Below are 10277 nucleotides of genomic sequence, written 5' to 3'. Positions count from 1 at the left end.
GGCTGCTGGGGGGAGGGGGTGGGCGTGGGACACAATGAAGGGTAACAAATGAGGGCCAAGGACCCCAGACCAAGAGTGTCCTTTTTTGTTCTGTCTGCAGACCCTGGAGTGCCCCTGCACCAGCATGGCAGTGCTGCTGAAGAGGAAATTCGACCAGCTGGAGGAGGACTCTTCCTCCTCCTCCTCCTCCTCCGGATGTCACTCTGGCTCCTGCTCTCCCAGCCCCTCGGCTTCCCAGGCCTGGGACTGGGAGTCGGATGGCCCCTGGTACCGGAGGCCTTTCCGGGACCCCTGTGGTGTCCCAAATTTCACCCGTAAGTCTTCCCTGCCATGCCCACTTTGGCTCGAGCCCACCTGAGAGGCAGTTAGAGGCTGGTGAGCCCCAGAGCCGCAGCACTCCTGCCCGCCACTCCCCGCGCACGCCCCAGAATAGAGGCTCACTCAGGGACACCCACTGTCCACAGCAGCCCCGGGGCCCAGCCTGCTCCCAGAGCAGAGGCGATGACACACAGGACAGAGCTCCTTGGAGGGGCCCTGGAGGGGTCCTCCCCTGCCAGCTCCTCCCTTCTGTGCCAGTTTCCATACTACTGAGAACCAAACCCCAGGCCCTGTGCTTCCCTGCCTCAGGCTGGGGAGCCTGGCCCGCTCTGTCCAAATGCTATTCAGCTGCCTGCCTTGGTGGGAAAAAAAAAGGTTCCTCCCATCGTCGTTTGCAAACTTGCGCAATTCTGATGCCAAACTGACAAGGAAGGGCCAGTAGAGCCAGCTGAGTTTCTCAACCTTTTGTTTCATTATCGCCCCTTCCTAAGCCTTTTTAGACTTTTTTGTTTTTTGCCTAATCGCCTCCCTCATAAAAATGTAACCACACAGAGAGGCTTGTCTATGTATGCAGTGCACGCACTTTATAAAGGACTTGAGTGCAGTGGGTTAGGTGTGGAGTGCAAACCTTGAGGTTACGAGGTTAGCGAATCACACCCACTAGGTGCTCTGAGGGAGAACGCTGTGGCTGTCTGTTACTATCAAGATTGTAGTTTCAGGAACTCTGGAGAAGTTCTGTGTGTGCCAGGTCGATTTAACGTCAGTGGGCCTGTTGATAATCCATTTCCCCGAGCCCTCGTGGCGTTCCTCATTAGGCTGCTGACCAAACCACAAGGTTGGCAGTTCAAATCTGCCGGCGGTGCCGTGTGAGAAAGATGAGGTGGTCTGCTCCCATGGAAAATGGACAGCCCTGGAAGTACTACCAAGGGCCTCACTCACTCTGAGTCAGAATTAACTCGGTGGTAGGGAGTGTGCACTTTCTATGCAAAGGGAAAAAAACCACGTAGAAAGACTATTTGGTAAGCTGTAAATCTCCCTTCTGGATAAAACCTTTGGATAGATAAGGCAGGAGATGCTACTTCAACATCTTTTTCTTTTTAAAAAAATTATCTTTAAAGTACATCTTAAAAAAAAAGTACATCTCTACCCCAGAGCTCATTTTGATTAAGGAGGAAATCCTGGGAACACTCCCAGTAGGTCAGGAGCAAGCCCAGATTCTGTCTTTATCACTGCCTAACTTCCGGTGCCCAGGAAGTGCGAGTCAGCTCTCTGAGCAGAGACGATAAGAATATATGTTGGAGATTGACACAGGCCGAGGTGCCATGATTTGCAGAGGGTGGATTTGAGAATGTAAGAAACACATTTTACACTGTTTAAGGGAATTCACTTAGGTAGCTGGGTTTAATCTTGTGCCTATTACAAAGGGATCCTGCCAGTCAACGGTAATAAAAAAAAACCATGCAAAACAAACAAACTTGCTGTCACCCATTAGATTCTGACTTATGGCGACACTGTCAGGCAGGGTAGAAGTGCCCCCGTGGGTCACTGAGACTGTCACGCTTTCCGGGAAGAGAAAGCCTCGCCTTTCCCCTGCAGAGCAGCTAGTGGTTTTGAACAGCAGACCCTGCGATGAAGCAGCTCAAAGCTTAAACCAGTACGCCACCAGGGCGACTCATGGAAAAAGAATCCTATAAATGGCTCATAGCAAGAAAGGTGCTTAATGGTGCAAACACTTGGCATTTGTAGCTAGTCAGCCAGTGTGGTCCTGGGTGTTGTATTCAATATTACCAGCCGCAGCCCTGGCCAGAGGTCCTGAGCCCTGAGCTCACATCTAGTTGTGTGTGTGTGTGTGTGTGTGTGTGTGTAGAGAGAGAGGAATTTGGGGTGTCGTTCTGGGATGCTGTTTGATGCTCCCAGAGAACTGATCCCCTGTCCCTTCCTTGCCTGCTTGCAGCTCCGTCCATCTTGAAGCGGGCTCGCCGGAGCCGCCCAGGCCGCGTCACTTTTGATGGAATCACTGTCTTCTACTTCCCTCGGTGCCAGGGCTTCACCAGCGTGCCCAGCCGTGGGGGCTGCACGCTGGGCATGGCCGCCCGCCACAGTGCCTGTCGCCGCTTCTCCCTGGCCGAGTTCAGCCAGGAGCAGGCCCTGGCACGGCGTGAGAAGCTCCGACAGCGCTTGAAGGAGGAGAAGCTGGAGGTGCTCCAGTGGAAGGTAGGCACCCCCTCCCTGGCCTGCCCTTGGGGAGCGGGAGCAGCAGGGTCGGGTGCTGATGTTTTTGCAGTGGATTTGGGAGGGGGTGTGGGTCTGGAATTCCCTGCAGACTGAGAAGCACCCTGTAAGGGCTCATGTCTGTCTGTGGCAGGGGCTGGCCCCATGTGGTACCCGGTTGCTGGTCGCTATACTGGGAAGAGAGGTGTGGGGCTGATGAGGCTTTGGGTGTACCTGCTTGGCTCAGGGGCAAGGAAGGGCTTGGCGGCATGAATAGAAGGCCTCTCTGCTCGTGCCCTGGAGGGGCCGGGTCCTCACATCCTTTCTCCCATGGGTTGCAGCTTTCCGCCACCGGAATGTCGGAAGCAGAAGCAGGTCTGCCGCTCACGGTGGACGCCATTGACGATGCATCTGTGGAAGAGGATTTGGCAGTGGCCGTGGCAGGGGGCCAGTTGGAGGGGGGGACCTTCCTCCAACCCTACCCCTCCCGGCGCCGGCGGGCCCTGCTGCGGGCCGCTGGGGTGCGCAAGATCGACCGCGCGGAGAAGCGGGAGCTGCAGGCCCTGCGCCGATCCCGGGAGGACTGCGGCTGCCGCTGCGACCAGGTCTGCGACCCCGAGACCTGCAGCTGCAGCCTGGCAGGCATCAAGTGCCAGGTACGAGGGGGCGGGTAGGGGTCCAGGCCGGCCTGGGACGGAGTTGCGCAGGCAGCCTGGGCCTGGGGGCGTGTTCAGGCTCCACGGAACCTTCACTTCGATCTCCTACCTGCAGATGGACCACACTGCGTTCCCCTGTGGCTGCTGCAAGGAGCGCTGCCACAACCCCAAGGGCCGAGTGGAGTTTAACCAGGAGCGTGTCCACACTCACTTCATCCACACGCTGACCCGCCTGCAGCTGGAGCAGGGCGTTCAGAGCCTTGGGGAGCTGGAGCCCCCTGCCCAGGGCAGCCCCCTTCACGCCAGCGAGCAGGCCCCGGCCCCCTTGTTCCCACTGGCCAAGCCCCCGACCAGCGGCGAGCTAGGGGACAGCAGCTGCAGCAGCAGCGACATGACTGATTCCTCCGAGGCACTGTCCCCGGGGTCGGGCACTGGCGAGTCCCCTGGCAGCCCTGCCCGCCCATTCCTGCCTGGCCCTGGCTTCCAGCCTGGCTTGGATGACGACCACCTGGTGCAGATCCTCAGTTTCAGTGACTCTGATCTTGGCAGGGAGGAGGCGGAAGGGGGCGTGGGGAGCCTGGACAACCTCAGCTGCTTCCACCTGGGTGACATCTTTAGTACGGGCGACCCTGGTAGCCTGGCCAGCTGGACTCACGGCTATTCCGGCTCTGGCCTCGAACTGGCTGTCCTGGATGAAAATGCCAACCTGGATGCCGGCTGCTTCCTGAACGGTGGCCCCGAAGGCCTGAAGGATGCCAGCCTCCCCGGCACCCCGGGGCCGGCCAGCGTGGACGCCGGGCAGGGCAGCTCAGTGGACCTGAGCTTGTCATCCAGCGACTCCTTCGAGCTGCTCCAGGCCTTGCCAGACTACAGCCTCGGCCCCCTCTATACCTCCCGGAAGGGGGCTGACAGCTTAGACGCCTTCGAGACGCCCTACTTCCCCTTGCCTGGCTTCTCCCCGCCCAGGGACATGGGCACCTGCTTTGAGCCCTTCGTGGGCTTTCCAGAGCCCACCGGGGAGGCCCTGGCCCCCTTCATTGACGGCCAGTTGTTGGAGGACCTTGCCCCGGCCTCTCTGATGGAGCCGGTGCCCGTGTAGCAATCCCAGCCTGGAGCGCCCTGCGGCTACTTGTGGTCATCCCCCCAACCCCCACCCCACTATGTAATATGGGGGTTGGGCGGGGTTCCTCTAGGGCCTCTGTAGCAGTCCCTGGGAACTCATGGGTTTTGCCCACTCTGGATTAATTTATTTTTTTTAAAGCATTCTGAGTTGAGGAGTAGGCCGAGGGTGGGGGCTCCTTCCCTTTCCGGCCGTCCTCCTGGTGCCTAGCCAAGCAGCACCCTTCGGCTGGCAGGACCCCCTCATTGCCCTTGTAGGATGCTTCAGCACCCAGAGGTAGTGAGGCAGGGTTCTCCCGTTGCTCTTCCGGACGTAAAAAGACTAATTTATTTCTGTAATTTATTGGGAGATGGGGGTGGCATTGGCCTCTCCTGGCTTGGGGGCGGGGCGGCGGGGGGCAGCCTGGACCAGGGGTGGGGCCCAGTTGGGCCGACCAACCGTGACCAAAACAACACCCCCCACCCTGACCCAGCCCCCTGTGCTTCCGGTCCTCTGCCCCATCCCCACTTCATTACAGCCCCAGTGGTGGGGCTAGGGCCCAGAGGGGGCCCTACCCGCCATCTCAGGGCTTTGGATACATAGTACAGCCTGTGCCCCTTGTCCCATGCCCTGAGGCCAGGCAACCAGGGTGAGGGGTGGCTGGCTCCGTAGGGTTTTTATGCTTTTCTCGTCAGGTTTTATATCATAATTTCCATATTGTCCCCCCGAGTGTCGGGACTATAATTTATTCATTTCTCTTTGTGTCTGTACCAAGAAGCCCAGGGTCTGGGCCTGCCCCATCACCTTCTGCCCTGCCCCCTTTGCCCAGGAGGCCTCACCAGGCTGTGTGCTCTTGGGAACGCCTTGTACCTGAACCTGGGGGTGCCAGTAAAAAGGCTCTCTTAACCTGTGTGGTCTGTCTTTGTGGGATTGGGGCTTGGGTGCCCCCTCCAGAGGGAGTCGGGAGGAAAGGGGAGAGAGGGGCCTGCAGGATGGGGTGGATTCACAGGGGATCCTCCGGCTGGGGTGGAGGTGGGAGTGAGGGTGATAACACACTGGGTCCGGTGTCCCGCCCCTTCCCCGCTGCAGTCATCTCCCAGGCAGGCGGCCAGTGGGGAGAGGCTGGCTGGGCAGATGGGAGCTGCTTTCCCTTTGCAGGCTGGGAGGAGGAAGCTGCCCCTTTGTGATTAACCCATTCCTCCCCAGGATGGCCTGGGTGGGGCCGGGCAGGCAGGCAGGCACAGGGACGTGGCTCTGGCTGGGGAGGCTTGGCACGCGTTCTGGTCTTCTGCAGCTGTGCTCCCTGGGGACCTGAGCACTGGAAGTTGCAGGCCCTCATCCATCTGCACCAGCCAGACCTGCCTGACCTGTCCCCACCTGGGAGGGAGGCCTGGCTGTGGGCCCAGACTCCCTGCTGCAGGGAATCCTAGTGTGGGGGAGGCCTGAAGGCTGACTGCCCCACCCTGGACCCCAGGGATAATGATTTATGTGTGACCTGGCAGGGGAACGTCTTGGAGGGGGATCAAGAAAAACAGAGCAAACTCGGGGTAGCCTTTTCTCACTTGAATTCCCTGCCTCTGTTGGGCGCCCTTTATTTCCTCTGTTTGGAGGGTGACTTCCTGGGTGGGAGCTGGCACGCAGCTGGGTCCAAATCCCAGCTCTTTGAGGGCCCTGTGACATGGTTTGCCCTCTGCCTGGGTCTGACTTTGGAGAACTGCTGCTTGCCCCAGAGAGGTGACGGAAGTTGTCTACGGGAAGCCCAGGGGAGAAGGGTGCCTGGAGCCTGTACTGGGGAGTGGGTGGGGCCTGTATGCGTCTTCACTCTGGTCTCAGATGTTTTTTTTGGCTAGGTTTGTCACATTCAGGCCTCTCCTGTCTTTGGATGTGACCACACACCACAGTCAGTGGCCACTGGAAGGAAGACTGGTGGCCAGTCTGTCCTGTGCTGGGGCAACATCTCTAGAGGCCCCTTGGTACCTTCAGATGTCCTGTCTCCTTGCTCTTTGGTCAGCGTGCATGGTCTAAAACATGGGCCTCCTCAAGGGCTCTGGCGGGGGCTCTGTTACCTGAGCTCTGAGTAGCAGCCCCCAGTTACTCTCAAGCCCTGGGGAGAAGCTTCTATAGCTACTATCCCAAGAACACAGCTCATGGCTGGACTGAGGCCGGCCTCCTCCCCGTCTTGGGCAACTGAGTCACTCACTGCTTGGCTGGCTGGCTTGCTTTCTTGAGATACAAGGAGATGACTTTGGGTTTCAAGCCCTTTAGAGCAGCAGCTCCTAGACCCAGCTGTCTGAACCCTGGGCTTCGCCGCAGACAAGACCTTCTGCTCTATACCACCCAGCCCAAGCCACTAACTGGACTGGAAAGCAGCTCACTGTCAAGGGGACTGCATTTTCCTCTAGGAAGGATGGTAGTACGTGGGGGAAGCATTCCAGATCCCTGACTCACACCACGCAGTTGTGCTTGGGAGCAGCGGTAAGCTATCCAAGCATGGCACAGCAGCCCGGGTCCCCAAGGGGCCCATCCGTCCGTCCTCAGGCACTGCTCCCAAACTGGCTGCTCATGGCCAAGGCCCTGCATCAGCCTTCTCCCCACACCACACTCAGTCCTTCTTACACTGGGGCCCAGCCTGCCCAGTGGTACCCATGACCTCATGAGTAATTTTTATAATCTAGTTCCTTAAAAAAAAGGCATACACACACATCGATAATAAGCTTTTCAGATGTTTGCTGGCTTTCTCTCACAGAGATTGGGGCCAGCATTTGGGATCACAGGGTCAACTCTAATTCCCTGGCACATCTCAGTGTCCTGGTGGGGACACTGAGAGCCAGAGGTGGGGCATGTCGCATGGGGGTTCCTAGGCCTGATAGGGGAGCCTGGTCCAGACAGTGGGCTGTCCTGAAAAAGAAGTGCTGGAGGCAGCCTGGGAAAGGGGCCACAGTCACCACCCTTGCCAGCTACAATGAACATTATCCACCTAAATGGGGACTGCCGTGTTTGCCCCCTTAAACTCACTGCCATCAAGTCGGTGCTGACTCATCGTGATCATACTGGACAGGGCAGTAGAACTACCCCCTGTGAGTTTCCGAGACTAACTCTTCACAGGAGTAGAAGCCCATCGTTCTCCCTCGGAGAGGCTGGTGGTTTTGACCTGCCGACCTTGCGGATCATAGCACAACAAGCAACCCACTCTGCCACCAGGGCTCCTCCTGCTTGCTCCCCTTGTAGATGGTATAAAAGGGTTTCTGGAGAATGAATTTTCGGGCCTGTATCTGCTGCAAGAGCTCAAGCAGGGAGTCGTTTTTCTTGGAATATATTTCCTTGCACCAGACAAGTGTCACCAGGGTGGCCCCCAAACCAGTGAGGACCAGTGGTGGTCGGCTAAAGACTTGGGGCAGACAGACGGTGTCTGGAGGGTGGGGCAGTGGTCTTGGCAACCTGCAGGGGGATGGGCATGCTCACACATGGGGCCCATCCACAGGGCCTTCTGCATCTGGCCCTCCTTGTCTGGGCCCAGGGCCCACAACCTCCTGGGCCCGCAGCCAGCGAGGACAGCCTGGTGGCTTCTTTAGTTCCAAGATACTGGGCCAGACAGAGGAGAGAGGCATTTATGAGCCGAAGTAACAGTGTGTAAATAGCTGTAAGTTTGGGGCTTTGTTTTTAAAGCTACCAACCACTAGGGAGCCCCTCTGTCTTCTCTCCCACAGGGCCCGGTAGGAGTTGTGCAGACAGATTTCTTTCTCCCCCAGAGCAAAATGACCTCTTATGGCTTTAAAATATATAGCATTGGGCTGCCCCTCGGTCCAGAGGCGGCATGAATTCAAACTAAACCGCATGCAACAAGGGTGTGGGGAAGAATATGTCATTTACTGAATCCCTTCTCCACGGCACCCAGGACATACTTCTGCAGGCTGACAGCCTCCAGCCAAGCCCTCTCTGACCCCAGAGGCTGCCGAACCTCCTGGCCACGGACAACCGCTAAGGCCTCAAAGATCCTTGGGCCTTTTCCAAAATTTCTTCTCTGATCTTGGGGTAGTTGGGGTACTCCCTGAGAACCTGGGGCAGGGAGAGAAAAAGAACGCGGCAGCGTCAGGCCAGGCTGAAGGCTGGCATCCTCCCTCCCGGTGTCCAGCAGTGGCTGATGGCGGCTTACGCGGTGACAGACGTCAATGGCTTCCACGAATCTCTTGTCCTTCAGGTAGTTGAAAGCGAGTTTGAAGCCTATGCAGAGGTGAGAACAGAAATGGTGGGTGCCTGACGACTCGCGGTGCCTCTCTGCTTCCCAGGGCGGCCAGGCTCCGTGGCTTGAGTTCTGGCCTCAGTGTGTGGGTCCTGGTGCCTGCTACCCTCTCCCGCCCACCCAGACACACCTTGGCCCCTGCCTTACCCACAGAGGGGTTAGTGTGATGGCTGTGCTTCCAGGCCAGCTCGTAGTTGGCGGCAGCATCCTTGTAAGACTGCTCCTTCTCCATGATGAAGCCCATGTACTCATAGGCCTTGCAGCAGGACTGCAGGGAAGGGCGTCAGAGCCACCAGGAGAAGCTACGCCCAGCTCCCAGCGGAGGGGCGGGGTCGGGCGTGGCGAGGAGCAGGTGAGCTGCCCTGGCCCAAACCTCCTTCACCCAGGCACAAGTCACCACCTTTGCAAAAGGTGGAGCTCCCACGTGACCTCCGTCACCCTGTACCTTTGCGCCCTCCTCTAGCCCCCACTCCCTCCATGCATGAGCCCTTTCTCTTCATTCCTTGTATTCTAACCAGGGGGACACCCCCTGAACCCTACAGGTCCCCTCTCTCGCCCCCATTTCGTTCTCCCCTGGGGTGCACGCACGCGCGTGCACCCACCTCCGGGAGATCATCTCCCCTTCTTGCTCTGACTCCAGTGCCGATGATCCCTTTTTCCGGTACCCATTATCCCCTCCCTCCCTGACTCTTGAGCACTTGTTCCTCACCGGGGTCTCCTTTGTCTCCGCCCCCCACCCCCCCCACTCCCGTGCCCTTGCGCTCTCCGGCCCCGCCTCCATGCGGCCCCCCTCACGCCCTCCACGTGACGCAGGGTGCTCGCTCGCCTTGTTGTACTGCACGCAGCGCCGCAGCAGCTCGGAGGCGAGGTCGAACTTGCCGCCCTGGCAGTAGATGTCTGCCAGCAGGAGCCAGCTCTTCTCCAGGTCCTCTGCCTCCGCCGGCGTCCACGGGGCCTTGGCCTGACGTTTCAGCTGCGTGCGCGCCTTGGGCACCTGCTTCAGGAGACTGTAGGCCTGTGCCATGGCCAGCAGGGCGGCCGCGTTGTTCTTCTGCACACGGTGGGAAGCAGGCGGAGGTGTGGCGTGGCACTGGCCCACCACCCCTCCACCTGCGAGGGGTTGCCATGAGACTCAACCCCTCCCTGCGAGCAGACGCACCTCAGCCTGGGCCATGTGGATGAAGGTGTTCAGCGCCTCCTCCACGTTGCCCCTCTCCCTCGTGGCCATTAGGCAAAGGCCCTGCAGCAGCCGTTGCTGGGCCTGGCCCATGGCAGAGTGCGGGTAGCATTCACGCAGCAGCTTCTCCGCCGTGCGCACGCCACCGTGCTGTTCCGGGTCCTTCTTCTCGGACGTCCTGCGGGCATCGTGGGACGCCGAGTCAGGAAGCCGCCAGCCTCAGCCCTAGCCTTGGCCCACCGGCTGCAGGGGCTCCCCTCCTCTTCCAGAAGCAACCTCCCGCCTGCGCAGCCCGGAGGAAGCCATACGTGTTCTCCGCCATTAGGTTCTCTAAAGCCTCCCCGCCCACGATCTCTTTGTCCGGGTTCAGGCAGATCTGCACCATGTGGTGGATGGCACTCTGTCCCCAAGTGCTGTCCTTGCGGGCCTTGTTCAGGAATTTCAGGGCTTCGTTGGGCTTCCCTAAGTGCCTGCAGTGGAGAGAGACCACATTGTTGGAGTGCGAGACTAAGGCCCAGTGGATACAAGGTCTCACAGGGGAGACGCTATAAATAATCTGTAAAGGGCAGGAGCTGG

At 58.8% G+C, this 10277-nt stretch overlaps 2 protein-coding genes across 3 annotated transcripts in view; one reads left to right on the top strand and one right to left on the bottom strand.

The window, feature by feature from the left end:
• The window catches only part of CSRNP1 (cysteine and serine rich nuclear protein 1), a 12177-nt gene extending 7504 nt beyond the window's left edge, over positions 1-4673 (top strand). Inside the window, exons 2-5 of the mRNA XM_004708566.2 lie at positions 101-314; positions 2273-2532; positions 2871-3185; positions 3301-4673. Of these exons, the coding sequence (XP_004708623.1) occupies positions 125-314; positions 2273-2532; positions 2871-3185; positions 3301-4284 (1749 nt within the window). The 5' untranslated portion in view covers positions 101-124 and the 3' untranslated portion in view covers positions 4285-4673. The remainder of the gene's footprint in view (positions 1-100; positions 315-2272; positions 2533-2870; positions 3186-3300) is intronic.
• A 2733-nt stretch (positions 4674-7406) lies between these two features.
• Positions 7407-10277, bottom strand: part of TTC21A (tetratricopeptide repeat domain 21A) — a 46147-nt gene continuing 43276 nt past the window's right edge. The window contains exons 24-30 of one of the 2 annotated variants that reach the window (XR_006680541.1): positions 10010-10171; positions 9684-9879; positions 9351-9575; positions 8672-8792; positions 8438-8505; positions 8187-8340; positions 7407-7866 (exon numbers count right to left, since the gene is read on the bottom strand). Coding sequence is in view for 1 of the 2 variants with exons in the window: in XM_030886950.2 (XP_030742810.1) it covers positions 8263-8340; positions 8438-8505; positions 8672-8792; positions 9351-9575; positions 9684-9879; positions 10010-10171 (850 nt within the window). In the remaining variant the exon portion in view is untranslated. Of the gene's footprint in view, positions 7867-8132; positions 8341-8437; positions 8506-8671; positions 8793-9350; positions 9576-9683; positions 9880-10009; positions 10172-10277 lie in introns of those variants that run through there. The other variant, XM_030886950.2, reaches the window with a different exon arrangement.

The sequence above is a fragment of the Echinops telfairi genome, unplaced genomic scaffold (genome assembly GCF_000313985.2).
Source record: "Echinops telfairi isolate 266 unplaced genomic scaffold, ASM31398v2 ScPeMD7_4225;HRSCAF=4972, whole genome shotgun sequence".
Lineage (NCBI taxonomy): Eukaryota > Metazoa > Chordata > Mammalia > Afrosoricida > Tenrecidae > Echinops > Echinops telfairi.
Note: the sequence above shows the minus strand (reverse complement) of the source record. Positions and strands in the feature narration are given on the sequence as shown.